The 23,566-nt window shown below is 39.8% G+C and overlaps 1 protein-coding gene across 1 annotated transcript in view; it reads left to right on the top strand.

The window, feature by feature from the left end:
- Positions 1–23,566, top strand: part of LOC122803825 (aarF domain-containing protein kinase 1-like) — a 755,009-nt gene that overhangs the window by 16,778 nt on the left and 714,665 nt on the right. Inside the window, exon 2 of the mRNA XM_044073510.1 lies at positions 18,375–18,458. Within this exon, the coding sequence (XP_043929445.1) occupies positions 18,375–18,458 (84 nt within the window). The remainder of the gene's footprint in view (positions 1–18,374; positions 18,459–23,566) is intronic.

Genomic DNA, 23,566 nt, shown 5'->3' with positions numbered 1-23,566 from the left:
AACAGTCCAAGGCATGTGGTCTATTCAAGGCGCCAAGTCACACATAAACGTCCTGGAGATGTGAGTGGTGCTACTAGCGTTACAAGCCTTTCAGAATGCTCCCCCTTGAGGGACGTTTGCGATTCAGTCAGACATGTCTGTAGTCTGGTATGTCAATAATCAAGGGGTAACCAGATCATACCCCTTTTGTTGGGAGGCACTCAGATTTTGGCAGTGGGCAATCTGTTCAACCGCTTTCTGGTAGCAGTGCACATTCTGGGAAAGTCCAGCATGATAGCAGACAGGTTGAGCAGGCCCATTATAATGCCTCATGAGTGATCCCTCAATCAGAAAGTGGTGGAAGACATATTCCGTAAGTGGGGCCAGACTTGCTGTGACCTATTTGCTTCCCCTCTGAACAAATGCAGCAGCTACTTTTCCCTGATCACCCCAAGATGGGAGTCCCTGAGGTATTCTCTAACTCACAGTTGGCCTCCCGGTCTGTTGTATGCCTTTCCCCCAGCCCCTTTAATCCCCAAATTTTTTTCAGAAAGCGAAAATGTTGGAGAGAAGTGATCCTCATTACCTCATATTGGCCTCGACAAATCTGGTTTCCCTTCTTTTGGCCTCACCTATGGAAGAAGCCATGGATTCTGGATCCAATTCCAGACCTCCTCTTGCACCTGACAGGAATGCCTCATCCGAATGTTCACAGTCTCAAGCTGACAGCTTGGTATCCCCAGTTCCACTGATAGCCAGACAGCGTATGCTGTCTTCCCCAGAGTGCCATATCCTATTGTTTTCTCATAGACCATCTACACGAAAGTTGTATAGCAGTAAATGGAGGAGATTCGTATATTGGTCTCAACAGAATGATGTAAATCCTTTTTCAGCTCCAATCCACGTTATTCTAGAGATTTTGACAAAACAGTTTAACAAGGGAGCAGCTTATTCTACAATGAAAGTGCAGCTAGCTGCAATCTCTAACTTTCGCATTGGTTTTGATGGTTCCTCCTTGTTATCTCATAAGCTATGCAAAGCTTTCTTGAGAGGAACTGTTTTACTCAAGTCCCTTATGAGGATCTTTCATCACCTTGGGACTTAATTTGGTACTACAGAAAATTATACAACCTCCCTTTGAGCCAGCGGCTGCCTGTCAGCTTAAATTTCTCTCTTGGGAAACTGTATTCTTGGTAGCCATCATGTCTGCAAGGAGAATTTCTGAGATTCGGGCATTGTCATCCCAACTGCCATATTTGATCTTTCACAAAGACGGAGTCATAATAATCCTTCATTCTTACCAAAGATAGTTTCAGAATCTACTATCAACCAATCCATTAATCTGCCAGTTTTCTTCCCAAATTTCACTAATAAAGGTGAATACATGCTGCATTTGTTAGATGTCCATAAACAACTACATTTTTACCTTCATAGAACAAAGGACAAAAGAAAACAAAGTCAATTATTTGTTTCTTTCTCAGAAAATAGATTGGGCCTTCCATTTACCAAGGTGACTCTAGCTTAATGGATTACAGACTACATCTAGTATATTTACAAGAGTCAAGGTTTAGAGCTTCCAAAACCTGTCAGAGCTCACTCCACTAGAGCAGTGTCTACCTATTCAGATTTTCAGTTTAGAGCATCCATGGATGAGATTTGCACAGCAGCGACCTGAGCTAACCCTCATACTTTTATTACTCATTACAAGCTAGATTTGATCTTTAGGGGTAAGGCCTCTTTTGGTTCAGTGGTTCTGAAGAATATCCTTCCTTAAAGCCACCCAGGAAAAATTAAGCTGGAGACTCTGTCCCACATGTGAGGATAAAATGAAAATTGACAACATCAGATAAAATAGTTGTGTACTCAACATAACATTCCATCTGTGTTGCCCATTTTCATTTTTTCCTCACAAACCCACCCACCATCACCCGCCCCCTTTTTGGCTTCTAGATGAGCGAGTTGACCTAAATTTGTTTATTGGCTATTATGAATGGAGAAATGGTTTTACCCTTATTTGAGATAATTTCCTAATCTATTATTTTCTATGATTATAAGCAAACAAGATCTGAGGTGACTGGGAGAGAGGCATTATGGTTAAGGGAGGGTGCTTGAGAGCTTTATGGTTGCCACAAGCTATTGCAAGAGTCGGATCTGAGAGCTTGGATCCGAACCCACACGTGAGGGAAAAATGAAACTGGACAACAAAGATGGAACATTATGGTGAGTACCTAACTATTTTTTTTTATTAATGTTAAATGTTTGCCTCCCCTCCACAAAACCACATTGGTCTATATCTGTCAGTTTTAACATCACATTTGCCATTCCTTTAGCCATTATAGACATAAACACATTGGATTCATGTTTTAAAATAGAAATGGGCCCTATATGAAGCTGGATCTGATGAGAATTTACTGTCTTTGGATATTACAGCCACCACAGCTTTTTTCAGGATATTGATGCCTCCCTTCTTTTAAAATACTGCTAAACAAAACCGTCCCGATCTTTACCACTTGCTTCCCTCATAGCTTCCAAACTTCCCCCAGAATACTGTCTATTCCTGGATAATTTCCTTCATATTAGTTATACATCACCATTTTTATCTCCTCTTCTCCTATCTTAACTCTGTTATTGAGCCTCATCTACCTCTAGCCTTGGCATATTTAAGTCGTCCCTAAATATTTCTATTTATACTTTTTCTTGATTTCCCTAGTTCTCTGCTGTATACAAATTTTCATAAAATTTTGAAATGTCTCTAACACCTCCACAGGGTCTCTGGTTATTTTTCATGTTAAAGGCTCCCTAACTTTGTCAAGAATCTGTTCTACTTTCTGTTGTCTAAGTTGTTGTGCCAGACGTTTTTGTGCTCAGGAGTTAGTAAAAAACAAATAGAAAAAAAAAAAAAACAGTTTGCTTAACAGCAATCCTTTTAAACACGTGCATATTATCCAGGTACTCCTGTATTTTGTTCTTAAGTACTCTGCAATTGCTCATTGTCTTGTTCTCTGATATTCCTTTTATTTTGTAATACGTTAATTTTTGTCAACCCCTCCAAGTATTTTATCACTTTTTAACCAGATCTCTCATTTATTTCTAAACTATTTTCAAATTCCTTCTTCATTTTATCCCACTTACTAGTTATAACTTCTGGAGTACTTTCTGTCTTTCTTAATAACACTCGAATAGTTTTTACTACTCAGTCCTTAAATTCATCAGTTTTTAACAGGTAAGTAGGGAAGCACCAGTGTCTCATCTTTGATTTATTACTCTGCATTTTATTTTTGTAATTATTTGCATGTGATTTGAAATAGTTGTTGGATGTGTGCCAAAATTCTCAATTAAATGCACATGTTCCTCTGAAATATAATTTTGTCCACTCTAGCCCAGTTATTTCACCATGGTGAATAATATATAAATTCTGTTCTATTAATGTTGCCAAATGTGTGCCTCCCCTCCAAAAAACACACCAATCCATACCTGTCAATTTTGGCAAAATCTTTGTATTTCCTTTAGTTAGGATACACACGCTTTATAGTCATCATTTTGAAACTGAAATGGGTGTATATGAAGCTGAGTCGACTGTGTCTTAAACGTGTTTTGGTAATACAGCCACCACATCTTTTTCTTAAATAGTCTGTGTTTTCCCTCATTTTAAAATACTGTTAAATAAAATCTTCCAGATCTTTATTACTTTCTTCCCTCCTAACTCCACAGGAATGCCATCTATTCCTGGATACTTTCCTGAAGATTGATTATACATCATTGCTTTTCTTATCTCCTCCAGTCTTAATTGTTGTTAAGCCTCCTCTACCTCTTACATTGGCATCATATCTCTAGTATCTCTACGTAATTTATTTTCTTGTTATAGACTTCCTAAGTTTGGTGAGAACCCTTTCCAAACTCTGTTGCCTAAGTCGTTGTGCTAAATGTTTTTTGTGTACTGCAGTTATCAAAAAATGTTTGGGTAACAGCAATCTTTTTAAACTCTTGCATATTATCTAGATACTCCCTTAATTTCTCTTTAGCCCTCTGCATTTGTGCCTCTTTTTGTGGGCGATTCTCCTTATTCTGAAAATACTTTAACCTTTATCAGCCCTTCTTAGTAATGTTACTACTTGACTATTTCTTTCTGTTTTATTTGTACCCTATTTTTAAACTCTATTTTAATTTTATCCCACTCATTGCGGTGGTGGTGCTGCGGTAGCATTGTCGTCTCACAGTAAGATACTGTCAGGTTCGATTCTCAGCTAGAGCGTCTTCTGAGTGGAGACATACGTGAATGGGCGTACCTTCGTTGAAGGTTGTGCGTCAGGGCTGGCAACTCGGCATGAAAAAATCTACTGCCAATAATTAGCGGACCGGAGTTCCGCTGTGGCGATCCCTAACCGGGAAAAGCCGAAAGACACAACAACAACTAGCTATAACGTCTGAAGATATTTTTATATTCCCCTAATAATTCAAATAATTTCTACTGCCCATTCCTTCAATTCCTCTATCTTTAACAGGTAGGTGTAAAAGCACCAGTGTCTCATTTTTACTTCATTATCCTGTATATTTATCTTTGTTTTTATTAGTGCTTGATCTGAATAGTTATTGGATATGTGTCAAAGTTTTCAATTAAATGCTTATGTTCCTGTGAAATATACTTTTCTGTCTAGTTTAGCCCAGTTACTGTACTTTGGGGAATAATATGTAAATTCTGTCCAGGTTCCTACTGCTGAATTCCCACCTTCCATACCAAATATTTTCATAAATTTCTTCAGAAATCTACCCTCTTCTGTTATACTTTTCCTTCTAGGTCCTTCTGACACAGCCTCACTATTGCAAATCAAGTTCCAGTCCCTACCTGTAAGTAATATTCCTGTCTGAAAGCCATTTTTCTCTCCCAAAAATTTCTTAAGCTGTATAATAGCAGTTTTTAATGTTTATTTATTTATTTTATATTTATTGACCAGGATAGTCAAACTGGAATCATGTCCATTTTCAGCGGAGGCCCGGGGCAAAAAGATCCAAGACAGACAGTTACAGTTAAAAACAGTTATAAACAATGTAGACATTTTACAGATTTGATATATACAAAGAATGTAAAAACAAGTTCATAGGATAAAGATTCCCTTAGGTTTAACACAGTGGAAATTTTAAAAGTATTTTGAGAAATAATTCTCATTTTTGATAAGAGTTAGCCAGGCTTGTTGCAGTAGCAAAGCCAGTTTAGAGCCAGATCTTGTGTAAGTCTGGATTTAAATTGGGTTAGGGAGGAAAGCAATGTAATATCAGCTGGGAGTAGGTTCCAGACTCTGCCAACAGGGTTTGCTAAGAGGGAGTCACCCGCTGCATTGCTGGTTTTGATAGTTTGAATTAGTAGTTTGTTAGAGGATCTAAGCAGTCTCGGATTGTTATAGGATGTGGTAATATTTTTAAGAGCTGGTGTTTTATCCGGGTTATGGTGGATTTTCTGGGCTACAGTCAGGAGGCTAAATTGACTAAGACTGGGAAGTGCTAGCCACTCAAGTTGTTTAAGGTTGTAGCAGTGGTGTGTTCTAAAAGGCAGGCCTGTGTCAAGCCTGGCAATGTGATTGTAATATGTTGAATGTCTGTTAAGTACAGACTTGTTAAGATTAGAGAGAAGGGGGAAGCAAATAGAAGGGTTGAGAGTAGGTAAGAGCGGGAAATGGCAATCTTAGCTGGAGGGGTTAAGAAGGCTTTAATTCTATATAGTGACCCAAGTTTCTTATTGACAGTCTTGATCAGTTGGTTTACATGTAGGTCAAATATTAGGTTATTATCAATAATGACACCTAGTAGCTTTGCAGAGGGGGTCAGGGGAGATGATAGTCCCATCTTTTGCATTTATGGTAAAGGAAAACACAGCAGACCTTTGTGTGGGGGAAAATAGCAGCATTTTAGTTTTTTTAGGATTAAGTCTGATGCCGCGGACTGTAAAACTCCCCTCCGGGGAGGGGAACCACCTTCCACGCAGCCTTCCCGGCTGACCTGGAGCCGGTTATATTATAATGGAATATAAATACATGCCAGCATAGTCATCCTCCCTTGTCAGTAGCCCCTTACTACCACAAATCTACCATTATTGTCCTTTTTTCCATTTCTAGCAGTTTTGGAGTCCCTCTATCAATTAGTATAATACACCTTTTTTCCTTTGTCCCTGATATTCTGCCATATATCCATCCTGAAATCCTTTTTGTCAAATTTACCTGCTCATTTCTTTCCAAATGTGTCTCTTGCAGTATTGCTGTTTGCATTCTGCATTTTGTAATATAATTCAACTTTTTTCCCTTTTTGTCTGTAACTATAAGGCCATTTACGTTCCAAGATAATATGGATAGCATAGCCTATAGGGATAAAAGGCTGTTGTTCTCACCTATTGTACATGTTAGGTTTTTTGAATGTGTATTGCATCTTTTGTGGTACATGCACACACTGTGTGTGGCAGGCTGATTTTTATACAGTTTTATTCTCATCTCAATTTACATTTGTCACATTTCTCAAGATGGTTTGTTTTAATGAAAACCCACAGACAAAAAAATAAATTAATGCATTTTCAGAACATCCCAACTTAGAGCAAAGCACAAAACTATGTACATCCTCAAAAAATGAAGTTTAACTCTCCAGGTAGGAGCCGTTGTGCTACATTGAATGTTGCACACACAGGCATTACCTAACCCAAAATTAAGGTAGTCCATCTTCCATTCTGTGCTCCCACTTACACTGGTAGCTGTTGGTTCTTTTCTTTTCTACCCCCCGATGTAAAAAACAGCTTGGTTTCGTGCATTAAATTTTATACCCTAAGAAAAACTGCACTATTTTTAAATAAAACTAAATTCTACACTGTTTTATTTAATGCATTAAAGTATTAAGGCTGCAAAAGTGGTGGCTATCTCTTGTTCATTTCCCATAATTTTGGACTTTACTTTTCACTGAACTACTTGCCAGTGTACCTTTAAATTTTACATTTCCTTCAAAAAGAATGCTCAGAACTCTCAAGAGTAATTGTTTGCACCTGCAGACAGCTTATCTCCATGTAAAGGTAGTTAGCAATGATTCTTTGTAAATTGCACTCAGAACAGAATGTACAACTATTTTCAGATGCAGACGTCTTGACTCACAGTGAACATCTAATGAGGAGAAAAACTAATATATTTGCAAATGTAAAACCTTGTTTTTTTATGTTTTTCATCATTTTGTCTTATTTTTTAAGCCTACTTGTATACAAAAGCACTTGTTTATAGCTTAAGCCAATTGAATTAATCTAGACATTCACCCGTGTAAAAAAAAAAAAATCTAAAACCTTTACACCCCACCCCTACCCAGCAGCCTATGATCATAGCATGTTAGCATTAACTTGCTTTTGTCCAGCCTTTGTTTTATTATACTGTAAAGCCTGCATTTTTAACAATTAAAAAAGTACTTTTTTTACTTTAATGTCTTTAACGCATACAGCATTCACTGAAGAGACCCCCCCCCATTTAAAACACTCCTGACTACACAAAACTGCTTTGCTATTTATAACGTGTAGTTTTATCATAAAATGTTGTATACATATGCAGATAATAACAAAAATTGTATCTGATGTTATTTTCATTCATTCCTAGAGAGTTATGTTTGGATCCAATCCTCTGATCCGACTCAGCCACTTCTTCAAGATCATAGAACACTTGTCCTCCATTTACCCATAATGCCCCACCCAACTAACATACCTCAGATCTCATTTGCCACCATTGTGATCATATGTTCATAGGTAAGTACTAGGCTATCTGCCCAAGGGCATCTATAAGCCTAGCCAGAATGTGTTGGCTTTTGCCGCCCCCTTAGATTAGTTCCCTGTGCCTCAGTCCAGCAGAGCCATTAGTTCCCTGTACCTCTGTCCAGCGGAGCCACTGCAGTTATCCCTGGGGTAAAGTTTCTGTTTCCCATCCACTCGTCAAGGTTTCTCTTGAAGAGTGTTAGTGAGAGGCTCTGCCTAATGTAGATTGGAATCCTGTTCCAAAGCATGGGGAGTCTCTGGGACAGGAATCTATCCCTCCAGCACATCCTATTTATTGTTGTGGTGAGGTTTATATCCTTAGAGCGTGTTGCTCTCGGGGATTTGTGTTTTTTAGGTGGAGCATGTCCATCAATTCTGGGTTGGACATGGCCTTGTATGTCAGGCAGAGATCACCTCTGAGTAAGCGGTATGCAACTGAGTGCAGCTGGAGTTTCTTCAGTCGGGCTGCATAGGGCATCTGTTTGAGGCCAGCAATCCTCTTGGTGAGGTACTTCTGTGGTCTTCCAGCTGTTGCAGGTGTCTTGTAAGGTACATCCCAAATGGGGCGTTGTACTCTATGATGGGTCTAATGAGTGATGAGTAGAGGGGCACAATAACCTCTTTTGTTCTAGATGCAAACCCTTTTGTGATTAGGTGGGCCACATAGAAGGATTTTCTAACTACCCTGGCAATATGATTATCAAAGGTGAGATTACTATCTACTTATGTCCCCAGATCCCTTATTACATTTTCTGTATTTAGGGGACTACCACGTATGCGGTAGTTCGCAAGTACTTTGCTTTTTCCAAAGCGATGACTGTGCACTTTTTGGCATTTAGCTTGAGGCCATGATTTTGACACCGGGTATCCGTCTCTGTGAGACCCTTCTGGAGGATGTCTGTATCAGCTGGAGAGTCAATTATGGCCCCCAGTTTGCAGTCGTCTGCGAACTTGGTCAGCCATTGTCCTCCTGTGCTTGCCTGTACCTCTGAGAAGATATACCGAACAGGAGGGGTCCCAGGACTGAGCCTTGGGGGACACCACTTGGAACCGGTTTAGAGTCGGACCTAGAGCCTGCAACTCTCACTGTGTGGGTTCTATCCATGAGCCAATTGGCAACCCGTCTCATGACGTAGGGGTTTATGTTCAGGCTGGTCAGCTTGTCTATAATACCAGAATGGGGAATGGTGTCAAAAGCCTTTGCGAGGTCTAGGTAGGCTGTGTGGACCTCCTTTTTTTCGTCTAAAGCCTTGGTAACTGTCTCAAAGAAGTCCACCAGGTTTAGGAGGTATGATCTGCCCTTAACAAAGCCAAACTAGGTAGGGTCCAATGTTTGGAGGTTCCCAATGTCTCTGTTAATGAGTTCCATGATGATGCGCTCCATAGCCTTGCAGACCAGGCTAGTCAGGCTTATAGGGCGTTAGTTCCCAGGGTCCGTTGTGGCTTCTCCTTTGTGGAGCGGGATAACTGTTGCTGTGTGCCACTCTATGGGTACGTAGCCTGTAGAGAGGCTGAGTTTGAACAGTGTAAACATTGTAAGCTCTCAGGCTTTGGGTATAACTGTCTCGCTGGTTAGTAAGTTTAACTTTCTGTCCAATATCCATACTATTACATAGTACAACTCTTTTCTCCCTTTACCCCAATATATTTTTCTTGTACTTTTGAGTGCTATTAATACCATTGCTGTCTTATCCCTATCTGCGTCTAATACTTTTGTAGTACTTTTTAAATTACCATCGTTGGTATTTTTTTTTCTCTTTAAAAAAAAAAAACTGTTTCCTTTTCAACATGTCTGATAAGCCATCTGGCTTTAAGAAATGTGTGGCGTTTGGGCATAAAATCCCTAATTCAGATACCCACTGAATGTGGATATTGTCTAGCCCTTAAGCACCTAGATGTCGAGTATGAAGTATGTAAGGGATTCAACTCTTATGCTGTTAAAGATGGAAAGGACAAATTGATTTAGTGCTTACTTCCCTCTAAACATTCTTCTATGGCTACTAGGGCTCAGACCCTCAGGAGATGAGAAAAGAAAGGCGATTCTGTGGACAGAGTCTTCTAAGAGATCCCCGGATCATTGTCCTGCTTAAACTTTAGCTCCATCTTCGGAACCTCTGACTAAACTTGCCCGAAATTCGGATCCAATTGTATCTGATCCAAAGTTACTGTCTGAAAGATCCCCTGGATCCATTCTCCACCTTTATCTTGGAGCTGATCACATTCAGGCTCCCTTCACCTTGTCTTGAACATTCTCTAAGACATCATTCAAGGCCTTCTTCCATTGCTTCCACTCTTTGGACTTCCAGCACCCTAACCAAGGCAAATGTTGATAGGATGATAAAGTTTTTCAGGCTGCAGATTCAAATGAGAGTCCTTTCGGCTTCAGCCACATCAGGCCCAGAGACCCTCCATATAGACACACCACCTGTCATAGCTCCTCCTCTAACCTTTACTTCAGTTTCGGAGCCTTCGGATCTGAGCGCCTCGGAGGAGTTGTCCTCATATCCAAAGATGTTGGTTTCTTTGACTCCATTGGTTTCTCTGAGCTGTCCAGCCCTGAGTACCTCTGAGCTGGATGACTCTCAAAGCTGAAGAGTTGGCACTGGCTCCAGTGCTGATGTTGTCGGAGCCATCTCTTCCACTCAGAACATCAACGTTAGGTAGCTCAGCTCTGACTCCCTCCTCTGGTGGTTTGCCTGTGGGATAGTTGGAGCCGACGATCTGCAAGCCTCCTTTGTCAGTTCTGTCTACTTCTACTTCTCCCAGGCACTCCACTTTCGAGGCAGTGGAGAGAGTATTCGCTATATCTAGAGTTCAGAAACTCTGCCCACTTTGGATCTGACTTACCTGTCTCATTCAGTTCTACACCCTGTGCCTAATTCATCCATTCTACAGAGACAACCAGCCCAAACTCGTCTCCAGACCACCCAGCGGGTATCGTTATCTGTTGCAATACCTCCCTGGAGCATTCTACTGATGAGATCCCTTGGAAGAAATAGTGCAAAAGGAGGCACTTAAACACTCTCTAAGTGTCTGTTACTAAAGATGCTGATTTTGATGAGGGGGAAGGGTCCCCCAGATCACCACCCGATGATGTCCCATTAGGAGACATCTTGAAGCTCCTCAAACAAAGGGGTGGTTGGTTCCCCAATAACCCTTTTCAGGAGGAATCAGTGTTTCTGGAGGCCTACCTCCTGGGTGACTCCACCCATTGATGACTGCATAGATTGTTTCTGATTGGGTGTGGAAGGAAGCAGACACACCTGAGCCTATACCTAAGAGACCAGGCAGGATCCTTTGCCACCTAAAGATCAACCAAATTGGACTAAAGGAGTACCTGTTGATGCCACCATAGTTGTAGGGGCAGCCACTAGAAGGGAACTGGCAGAACAGAGTTCCTCTGTCCATCACCCTAACAGGGAGTCTAGGGTGCTGGACAGATTTGGGAAGTGTGTCTATGCTTCAGTGAACTTTGCTCTTAGGTCTCTGAATTATTTGGCACATTTCACAAGGCTTCAGAGAAATTTGATGAAAGAGTTAACCAAATCTCACTCTCTCTCTCTCTCTCTCTGGAACAATATCCTCCGAGTAAGGGAGTACCTTTTCATTGCAGTTGGCTACCCTTCAGTCTATTTCTAATCCATCCATGAGGCTTATCTGTCATGCTGATGAAGGTACCTCACCGGTGGCGGGTTCAGGCATTTCCATTAGGAGATATGCCCGGATGTACTTATGTGAATTCAGGGAACCCTTCAAATCTTCTTTCGTCAAGGCACCCTTTGACAAAACCTCATTATTTGTGCCTAAAGTGAAAGACACACACTCTAGGTGCAAACAGGAAGAGAAAACCCTATCTGCTGTGGGTGTAAATGTTTTTCTACTCCTCAACAGACCTTTTCTAGAAAAAAGCAAGGTGATAAAAAAATTGTGGTTCAAGAAATCTCAGGGTCCCTTTTAAGATACATGTGGAGAGAGTTCCTCCAGGGGCAGGGGGGGAAATTCAACTGTAATAACCATGGAATTATCACCACAAACAAATCCTTTGTATTACATGCTTCCCTAACATGACTTCAGTTTTTAATATTCTCCCTCTCATATTCCTACCAAATTCTTTGTTCATAGCTGGATACATTGAACTCAACCCGGGTTCTCAACTATCATATTGAACAGCAAGCAGTATCCCCTGCATGTACAATATCCCAGTTTCAAACATAATATGTACAAACAGCAAGCTGCCACAGAGTCATGGGTGGTACAGCAAACCCAGTTATACTTGTTGTCATGGAGTCATGACTGAAAGATCAGCACTATGTATCCAACTTCTTAGAGGTAACTTATCTCTGTTTTTGTAGTAGTGGTAATAGGTTTACCTTTATAACCGCGATTTGCAAAAGGGCGAGTACTCATATGAGCGACTCTAATCCACGAATGGTCAACAAATGTAAAATAAAAATAAAATAAATATAACCGCGATTTGCAGAAGGGCGAGTACTCATATGAGCGACTCTAATCCACGAACATAATAATGTCGACACACCTACATGTTCGAAAAACAGCAAATCGAACAGCAGATTCGCTGTTTTTCAAATATGAAAGTCGAATAAAAAAAAACAAAGTGTAAAGCAGGGGGGAAAGCCCCCCTTTACCCCCCATACCCCCCTACTTTATTATTCTAACTCTGAGATCACACTATAGTGGGGAAAGGAACCATTTCCCGATCCCCACTATAGTGCAATCCGCCCCTGAATGTCGAATGTGCACATTCGCACCTTTTTACATTCAACGTTTGTATATCTTGCACACTGTCTTTCGGGTATGTGCAGTTCGCCCTTCTGCAAATCCCGTTTATAAAGGTAAACCTACCACTAGCAAACAGGTAGCTCAAGCAGGAACCAAGCCAACGTTTGTAACTAGTAAAAAAACACCAACAGCTCACTCAAATTCCCAGAGTTTAATAAACAGCAAAAAGCAAGCTTTCACATCATACAAGTGTGTCATCAGACATTAAAAGTTTTTTTGTTCACATACAGTACTCATTAATTAACAAATGGTTGCAGTTGCATGTTATAAAATGTCCAATAAAAATACACTTTCATCTAAAATGTTTGCATTTCAAAACAGGTTTAATTAACATAGCTTCATTTAATGTGGGGGTATGGTCAGCTCTAAAAAAGGAAATCTATGTATACTCTTCCCCTCAGTTAAAGAAACAGTGCCACCACTATAATATTTAACACTGCAAACTTAAATCTGTGGGCAGCACTCTTACTCCTAGAATGCTTGTATAAAATATTTGTACCTCCTCCTCTCTTAATATCCAGTAGATGTTGACATATTCTTTCTTTTAATTTTCTATTGGTTTTACCAATATAGAAAGCTGGGCATTCCTCACATAGTGTTATATATACTAAGTGTTCACTATCACAGTCTACATGTTGACATAGACCAAATTCTTTATTTAAAAGGGGATAATTAAACTTTCCAGTTCTATGTTTACAAAAAGCACATTTACAACATGGCCAGGTCCCCTTTTTATGACTATACCTAGCATCAATATAATTAAGCTGCTCCTTATAGCAGAGAAAAAACACTGGAAACATGAGGCACAATGCATCATAGAAAATGACGATGATGTCTATATCACATGGGATCACCCATTACCAACAGTTAAAAAGATATATGTCAGAAAAACAGATATAGTGGTCCATGAAAAGAAGACAAAAGTAGCATTGATCAATGAAATCGCCATACTCAGTGACTACAGTGTCTTGTGTACAAACAACACAAAGCCATAAAATATCAGGCTTTGCAGGCAGAAATGTGAGCAATGTGGAAGAAAGATACCTAGACAGTTCCAATCATAGTAGGAGCAACGGGTCTTATAAAAAAGAATCTACATTCGTATTTAGACATGTTACCAATACATGTAACCCCATACGAATTGCAGAAGGAGCCATTACTGGGCATATTGCGGGTGCTGCGAAGAGCACTTTTGCCTGACATCAAGGATTGAAACAATACTAATTTCATGGACTTTAATTATACTTTGACTTAGGAATGGGGCCCATTCCCATCGTGGTATTAGAAACCCAAAAGACTTGGAGAAATTAAAAAACAGAATCTGTTTTAATGTTTTGTTATATCTGAAGCTGAGGTGGGGTGCCTGTAAAAACTGGTCCTCTAGCTTCTCTAAAAACAACAGATATGACAGTGCTTCCTAATGTTCTTTTGTATATTCAAAGCTCTCATATTATAAGTTAACTCATACTAAAGCCTGTATCCATGCTATCCAGTACCGATGGTTCAACATGATTCCTAGCACCAGAAAAAATTGGTCCCTGTCCAGCATTCCTTTTTTTCTATTACCATCTCCTTTGCATATTTAATTTCTTCCAACCTGTATTTCCTATACCTAAAATCTCCTTCCATACGATCCAGTTGTTCAAGAAACAATACATCATTAGTTACTAACCTATTCAGCCTCAACGTCTGACCCTTCACAATATTCTTAAATATAAAACATGAATGCACACTATCACTGTTTAGATAAGTACTCTTTTTCACTTCTTTTTCATAAATAGATGTGTCCAGCATTCCACCTGTAGACTTACTTATGGATGGTAATATCTAAAAGTTATTAGAGGCTTCTGATATTGTAGTTTTAAAACTTAAAAATTTTACAGTTGTCTTTAAATATTCACAAACAGATTTAGCTCATTTACAGTGCCTCTCTATAACATGTCATCCACAAACCTCTTATAAAGTAAAATTTGATGTGAATATTCCTTAGAGTTAAACTGTTCTTCCCATACAGATGTAACTAAATTAGCATAAGTGTTTGCTACAGGTAAAAAAATTCACCTTGACAGGTAAAAACATTGTTGGATGAAATCACATCCAATAATGTTCATGTGTGTTTATTAAATACATTACTTTTATTGGTCTTGTTTATAAGAAAAATACATATTGAATGGATTGGGTCTATATTAGCATGTTGACAGGGTTGTTCATTGAACGCCCTTACATCAGCACATATAAAACGAAATCCCAAAATATTGAACGGCCACAATAGCGATTTTTTTTCCAGGGAAAAAAAATCACTGGGCCATCAGCAAACAGACAGACAAAATAAAGTGGGGGGGGGCTTCACCCCCACACCCCCCCTACTTAAATTTACCAAATCCGAGATTGCACTACAATGCAGGAAACAGCAAATTCCCAACAATGACCCAGCGATATTTTTTCCCTGGGAAAAAAAATCACTATTGTGGCCGTTCAAAATTTTGTCATTTAGTTTTATATGTGTTAACGTAAGGGCGTTCGGTGAACAGCCCTGTCGACATGCTAATATAAACCTGAATGTATCCTGTAGACATTGGGTATAACTGTAAAGAGTTTATATCCAAATTCACCAACAAATAATCTGTTCTTCCCACTTTCAGCATGTCGGCAATATGTAATACATCGAAAACAAAGGTGGAGGATTACTACTTTTCATTAAAAACAACACTACCAGAATCAAATTTCTGTTAAATTGATACAGACTTCAAATTGGTTACTGGTTCATTTGATATTTTGTAAGACACTAAAGATTAACATTACTGCCCTTTTATGTACTCCGCCAGCCACTATATCTTGTGGTTCTTAGCAAGGCATAGTGATCAGCAAATCTGGCTGGACCAAACTAATATTTATCTGTAACCCCGATCTTAACCAGCTAGTCCTTCAGAAAATTCACCTAAACAACTACCTCCAAAAATATAGTCTTAGACTAGTACCACAGCAGCTAACGAGTACATCCATTCATACCATTTTATCCTCCCTGTCTGACATAGCTACCCCTAATTTTGCCGAAAGATGCACATATATGTGACTTATCCAACTCCCTAAATGACTAAAATGCTGCAGTATTATACAGGTCCTTTAAAGCACCCAAAGTGGCACTAGTAATATCTGTTAAATCCATCCCAGAGTGTGCTCAACAACTTTTGGACTGTGAACTCAAAACCATAATTGGTCCTGTACTTACTAAGGTAGGTTTAATAACTTCCTTAAGTGTCTTATTGAACATAACCTGGCTTTAGTTATCCCCACTGAGGTACAAAAAATGCCCCAGGCTAATGTGTTACATCAGAAAGCTTACAAAACAGTGAGATCTAATGAAACTGTGGAATGTAGTCTTATGTAATAGCCATATTAAACTTGCATACTTTAATGTGAAACTATGAGCATTCATTAATATTGATGCTGCAAAGGCTTTTTAAATAAGAAACACATAGTTCTTCTCTGAGAGATCAGCTTAGCAATTCTGGAAAACATTAAAATATGTAACCAGCAATCTTCATCACAGAACAAATAATCAAGCCACTATTCAAGCTGACCTAATGACATTAAAGCCCTTATTTCCTCAGCGCTCAGCCTCTGCTCCCAGCATAACATCCAGACAACATCTGATTCTCAGTTCAGGCTATGTGAATTCCTACCCTTTTTCCCTCTCTTTAAAGCAAATGCTGTGAAGGCATTACAAAGCATCAAAACTAATAAGTCAGCTAAACACTTGGTACTGTATTCTAAAATGTATCAAAATGTGTACAGAAAATATTTGCAAACCACTACAACACATCTCAAACACTGACAGGCACTATTCCGTACTCCTGGAAGCATGCCATAGTAGACCCAGTTCCCAAAATGAACAACCCTTTCTCTGCTGCTCACTACAGACCAATAGTCCTTCTGGCAAAGATACTGGAAAAATTATTGTACATCAGATTGATAAAATGCGTTGAGTATGACTTAGTCTCCAATGAGCACTGTTGGTTTTGTAGCAAATATAATGCTAACGTAGCTCTAGTTACTAAACCAACTAAAAATATGAACCAGTGAACAAAGGCAAATGAAGTGTTCGCTAAAGGTCTAGAATGCAGTTTTGAATTGGCCAGCCATACTTATTGATAATTACACTTGCAAACTTTGATATTAGTGAAAATGCCTAAAATGGTGCTCTTATTTTTATAACAAAATATTGACACTTAGTCGTGGCCAAAACACATCAGAAAATGGGACTTGACTGAGAATTTCCATACTTGTGCAAAGCATCATGGATAAAATCCTATCCGTTAAGACTGGCTGGCAAATACAGACATTCCTCCTGTGCTTACCATTATTTGCATTATGCTTTGCTCAAGACTTTCACACCCTGCAGGTAACTGTAAACAAAGTATGCAGACTCATGTCCCTGGATGGTCCTAGGGAACATCACTGGTGTACAATCCAGAAAGCCAGCTGTTTACTGGAGTAACACTGCTTCTCAACTGCTTCACTTTCAAACTGTTGAACTGCTCCTGTTGCCCGCGACTAGCAGCCAAACTTAATCTCAGAGAACCAGCCTCTTCACTTCGATCTTCTGTTTACAGTGGAACCTCTGTAGCAAGAACATACTCTACCAAGGCATAGGAGAAAAGCATTTTCAAAACTTAAACTAGCAGAGTAGAATTTTATACCCCCCCAAATGATAGAAAACCAAGTAAATATGACACATTTAAAAAGAATCTGAACATCTCTGGGGAATACAAATGCATTTGCTTTGTCAATGCCTAGTATTTTAATTAAGGTGGAAAGTTCAAGGAAGAGTGTACAATTTATGCCTGCAATTCATGCATGTATTTATTTATTTATTGTGTACATTATACATCTCAGTTTTATTTCACTTCCTTTAGGATAGTAACTGCATTTTTGATCCTCTCAGAGAATTGTCTAGTATGTTTAGTATGTTTGTGTTTCACAAATTATGGATTGCAACCTTTTGAATGTAAGATCTGTATGTGAGAATATGTCCAGTGTTTGATCACTTTTTTAACAGTTATTGCTGCTTGTGGAGCTAGGTCAGGACTGAAAATGGCATTGTGCCATACCTCCTATCTAGTTAAAGTATCTAAACTGTATCTCTTTAGAGGTTCTTAGTACTGCTCAGCTGGGACTTCAATAAGCTATAGCCACAGAGATGCATAGTGATGTGTTGCATTGTGGTGACCAGGGCCACCAGTGTTTTGTTAAGGTGGTAGAGGGAATATTGAAGAGATTTCCCAGAGCAATGAATGGTGTGCTGTGCTCCCATTCTAGGGAGATGCTCTTTATTTTGGGATTGTACAGCATGTAGAATAGATGGGATACAATATGCATATTTAAAGTAATAATGGAAATGAGGGATGAGGTGCTTAAGTAGGGAGGGAGTGGTAGAAGAGGTCAAGGTTGCCAAATAAGGGCTTGACACGAGGTATTAAAAGTAATTTTTTACGGAAAGAGTAACAAATTGTAGACATAGCCTTCCAGGTTATGTGGTGAAGTGTAAGGTTTATAAATGCATTCAAGGTAGTAAGAGGGAGCTGTTATGCTGGTGGAGAAGGAGGGGGCCTGTTGATGGGAACATTCATGTGAGTACTCCTGCATGAAATAATGATTGAGTTAGAGCCAGGCCACTTTTCTTGTTACAGTTGTCATGCATTAACATAGCTGTAGTTGAGAAACAGATGCATCAGAGAATGCTCCTGGTGTGGATTCATCCTCATATTTCTTTTCCAGTACTTGTTTAAACATCTGCTTCAGAGTAGCTGCTTACTGTTGACTGTTTTCTTTGCAGACTGCTGTCATTGCATACGATTACCTCACATCTCTCTGGGGTGTTACATATGGAACAGAGGACTACTGGGATGTAAAATCGAAGGTAAGGAAACAAGATTCACTTATTTTCCTGATAACTTAACTGTGCGTCTCTGTCTTTTAGTCATATCTATCACTCTGCATGTATCTGTACGTACACATACAAATAGGTGGTTGTATATCTTTATGTGATTACATATCTATGCATATAAGTAGACACACAACATACAACCTTTGCACATATTTGTATACCCTTGCACACATGTTCTTGTATGCACTGTTGGTTACTTAAGAGGATAAAAGCCTGTTTGCTGCTGTCATTGCAAGTTATTGCATGTTGCTATTGAATGAAAACTATTTTGCTAAATCTGAGGTCCTGCAGAAGAAGCAAAGGGCTGAAATCAAAGAAAACACGTGTCCCAAGAGTTATTTCAGCTTTCTCTCATTGTGATTGACATATTGTTAGTATTTCCATTCCTTTACTGTCATGAGAAGTGATGCTAGGCTGAGTAAGATATTGAGGGTCTTTTTTAGCTGTTTTTATGTCAGGCAGATTGAAATGTTGAGCACTTTTATGTGATTATTATAGTCTGAGACAGCAATATATGCAGTATGAATAGAAAAGGGGAGTGGATAAGCTGGGGAAACCTACCTCTGGAGTATGAAGTCATTAGAACAGGAAGTAAAATTACTCTTTATATGAAGTTATCTGCTCCAGAATTTAATATTTTTATGTCCTGCTAGTATAATAAACTGCTCTTATCTGAGCACTTGTAGAAATCAGTGTGTTCATAGGTTTATAGGTAGGTAGGTACTAGGCTATCTGCCCAAAGGCATTTATAAGCCTAGCCGGAATGTGTTGGTTTTTGCCACCCCCTTAGATTAGTTCTCTGTGCCTCTGTCCAGCAGAGCCACTGAAGTGATCCCCCAGGTAGACTTCCTGTTTCCCATCCACTCGTCAAGGTTTCTCTTGAAGAGGGTTAGTGAGGAGCTCTGCCTAATGTAGATTGGAATCTTGTTCCAGAGCATGGGAAGTCTCTGGGACAGGAATCTATCCCTCCAGCACATCCTATTTATTGTTGTGATGAGGTTTAGATCCCTAGAGCATGTGGCTCGAGGGGATATGGTTTTCTTTAGGTGGAGCATGTCCATCAGTTCTGGGTTGGACATGGCCTTGTATGTCAGGCAGAGATCATCTCTGAGTAGGCAGTATGCAACTGAGTACAGCTGGAGTTTTTTCAGTCGAGCTGCATAGGGCATCTGTTTGACACCAGTGATCCTCTTGGTGAGGTACTTCTGTGGTCTTTCTAGCTGTTGCAGGTGTCTTGTAAGGTACATCCCAAATAGGGCGTTGTACTCTATGATGGATCTAATGAGTGATGCATAGAGGGGCACAATGACCTCTTTTGATCTGGATGCAAACCCTTTTGTGATTAGGTGGGCCACATATAAGGATTTTCTAACCACTATGGTAATGTGATTATCAAAGGAGAGATTACTTTCTACTTGGGTGCCCAGATCCTTTATTTCATCTTCCGTATTTAGGGAGCTACAACCTATGTGGTAATTTGTGGGTACTTTGTTTTTTCCAAAGGGGATTACTATGCACTTTTTGGCATTTAGCTTGAGGCCATGGTTTTGACACCGGGAATCTGTTTCAGTGAGACCCTTTTGGAGGATGTCTGTGTCAGCCGGAGAGTCAATTATAGCCCCTAGTTTGCAGTCATCTGCGAACTTGGTCAGCCATAGTCCTTCTCTGCTTACCTGTACCTCTGAGAAGTATATGCCGAACAGGAGGGGTCCTAGGACTGAGCCCTGGGGAACGCCACTTGTAACTGGTTTAGAGTCAAACCTAACTCCCGCAACTCTTACCATGTGGGTTCTGTCCGTGAGCCAGTTGGCAACCCATCTCGTGACGTAGGGGTTTATGTTCAGGCTGGTGAGCTTGTCTGTAATACCAGAATGAGAAGTGGTGTTGATGGCCTTTGCGAGGTCTAGGTAGGCTGTGTGACCACCTTTCCCTCGTCTATAGCCTTGGAAACTGTCTCAAAGAAGTCCACCAGGTTTAGGAGGCATGATCTGCCCTTAACAAAACTGAACTGGGTAGGTTCCAGTGTTTGGAGGTTCCCAATGTCCCAGTTAATGAGATCCATGATGATGCGCTCCTTGCAGACCAAGCTAGTCAGGCTTATAGGGTGATAGTTCCCGGGGTCTCTTATGGCTCCACCTTTGTGGAGCGGAATAACCGTTGCTGTGCGCCACTCTATGGGCATGTAGCCTGTGGAGAGGCTGAGTCTGACCAGTATGTTTAGGTGAGGGGTTAGTTCATCTTTGAGCTCATGTAGGACGCAGCCTGGGACACCGTCCTGTCCCATTGATGCTGTGTTTTTGGCTTTGGAGAGGGCTGTTTCAACCTGAGTGTCTGTGATTTCAGGGGCAGTACATTCTTCTGGTATGGTTATGGGCCCTTTTGAGGGTGAGAGGGTGGTAAAGTTTGCTCTGAACCTGTCTGCCAGGATGTTGGTGATATTGGTCGGTTCAGTGTATTTTGTGCCATTCTGCAGTAACTCTGAGCATATCAGGGAGTTGCCACTTAGATTCTTGACATAGCTAAAGAATGTCTTGTGGTTATCTTTGGAGTCCTTGGCAATTTTTCTTTTGAAGTTAGCCTTGGATGATTTTATGAGGGATTGTAGTTTCTTGCTGATACTGATCATGGATGTCTTCCCCTCTTGGGATTTTACTCTCTTCTGTACTAGTTTCCTCTTTCTATTGTATAGCTTGTTTATGGTAGGGGTCCACCAGACTGGTTTTCTTTTCTTGGAGGAGTGAGTCTTGGTTTTGCTTGGGATAGCACGATCCATGCATTCTTGTAGGTGCCCACAGAGTGCATTAGTAAAGGATTTTGCAGCTTGGGCAACGTTATCCTTTAGCATGGGGGATTTGAAACTTTCCACCTCGGTCTTAAGTAAAGTGAAGTTTGCTTTTGAAAAGTTTTTCACGGTGGTTTCTTTGACCGAGGGTGGGGGCGGAAGTGGATATCCAGAGTGATTAGTTTATGGTCAGATCTAACCAGCGAGGGGTTGACCTCCGGTGTGGAACACCGGTCGCCCATGTTGGTGATGACCAGGTCCAATATGTTGTCACCTGTGGTGGGGGTGTTGACCAGTTGATCCAGGGCATTTGAGTTTATAAATTCTAGGAAATGTTGGGCAAGGGAGTTAGTACTTGAGTAGTTCTCCCATTTAATGTTTGGGTAATTGAAATCACCCAATATCGGGGTGTTTGGTAGGACCTTTATGTTTCCCATTGTTTCCAGAAATGTGGAATGGGAGTCCTGGGACATGGTGGGTGATCTGTAGCAAGCTACAATTTGAATTGCAGTTTTGCCCATTGTTAGTTGCATGTGAATAGTCTCTGAAGCATTGTGCTGTGCCACTAACCTGGAGGTGTGGGTATCCTTGATGAATATGGATACGCCCCCACCTTTTGTATTTCGGTCTGGGTTTTGTGGCCGAGATGTATGGTATGAGTTGTAGCCTGGTAGTGCTGGGGTGCTCTCTGGAGCCTTAAACCAGGTTTCTGTTACTGCACATATATCGATTTTCTCCATACTGATTGTATTTAATACCCTTCAAGAGGCATGAGTGATAACTTCCAAGTAGCAAACTGAATGAGTGAGACTGCAGTCTTGCCAAAACTGTGTGTGAAATTTCTGTTAGTGTTATTTTACAGGGGAGGCCTACCCCATTACTTTGTATGTGCTAACTTGATGGTCTCAACTTCAGAGAGAGAGAAAAAAATATTTAAAAAAAAGTAAAACAAAAATGGATTATACAACTGTAGTCTTGCAAAAGGGGAAATGTGTTGTTAAGAGTTTTTTGGATTGGGGAGATAACATTTCTGAAGTTAAATTAAAAAAATAGATGAGCTGGGCAAATATGTACTCTAAACCAAAACCACGCAAACTAGAATTAGGAAAACAAACAGAACGGAGCCAGAGCTTGACTGCAAAAAATTTTACTGGTGCTTCCTGGTACCTTGGCCGCTGCCTTCAAGGGAATAAATTACACACCATTTCGCATTCATTTTTTGTATATATTGCATATTCTGCAATTATCATAACTTGTAACTACATCACCAAGCTCTGCTTCCAATCTGATGTCTCTTACTTTTAATTGTCTGTCCGTGACAATTGTGAGTCCCTACTAGGGAACACTACTAACCCATTGTATATAATCACTTTGTTTTTATAATTGTTTGCTAACTTCTGTGTAATCTATGTAAGTTTGTATTTGTGGAGCTTTTCTCCCCAGGCCTCCACTGAAAATGGACATGTATCCAGTCGGACTATCCCGGTAAACAAATGTAAAATAAATAAATAAATATAATCATCTCTCTGATTATAATGAGGTTTGGCCAGAACACTGAAGAAAAAAATGGCATCAGAACCACCATGTGCTAGATGAAAATGCTGATGTATATGATTATATACAAAAATTGTTGCAAATGGAAACTAGCGTTATTGTTAAGGAACATTACATCCAAATGGTTTGAATCAAGAAATACATTTTAATGTATAATATTTGATTTTTGTAAAAAGTTTCATATGTTATGTGTGTTGAATTTATGGTTTAGGTATTTTGTATTTTCTACATGCATTTAATTCATGGGTGGGTACTTGGCACATTAATGGTGGGGTGTTTTGTGAAGCGTTAATTGGGGCTAATTAATTTTTTGTATAAAACAGACTGTGAATTGGTGTGTAATTTATTCCCTTGAAGGCAGTGGCCGAGGTACCAGGAAGCACCAGTAAAGGTTTTTGCAGTCAAGCTCAAGCTCCGTTTTGTTTGTTTTCCAAATATGTACTTTGCTAGATTTTTCATATTATGAACACTTCAGCAGAATTGAGTAATGTATTATTAAAATGTGCATTTTTAGCTTTACACATTCAGAGTAAAAGATTAAGCATTTGGGAAGGTGATTTTTAAGGAATAGGAAGATGACTTCTTGAATTGACTTGAGGGGCTTTGCTTCACTACTGTAATTTACTGTTTATGCCATGTCTGTGAGACCATTGTGAGAACACCTAGCATAAAGATTGGTCTAGCCTGTCATGGTCTGATGGTTGTGTTTGATTTTCTTTGTGTAACATTGAAGATGAGGTTATGC

This window comes from Protopterus annectens, chromosome 6.part0, assembly GCF_019279795.1.
Source record: "Protopterus annectens isolate FY-2018-M chromosome 6.part0, PAN1.0, whole genome shotgun sequence".
In the NCBI taxonomy this organism is placed as follows: domain Eukaryota; kingdom Metazoa; phylum Chordata; order Ceratodontiformes; family Protopteridae; genus Protopterus; species Protopterus annectens.
The sequence above is the reverse complement of the archived record's forward strand: the minus strand, read 5'-3'. Positions and strand labels throughout refer to the sequence as shown.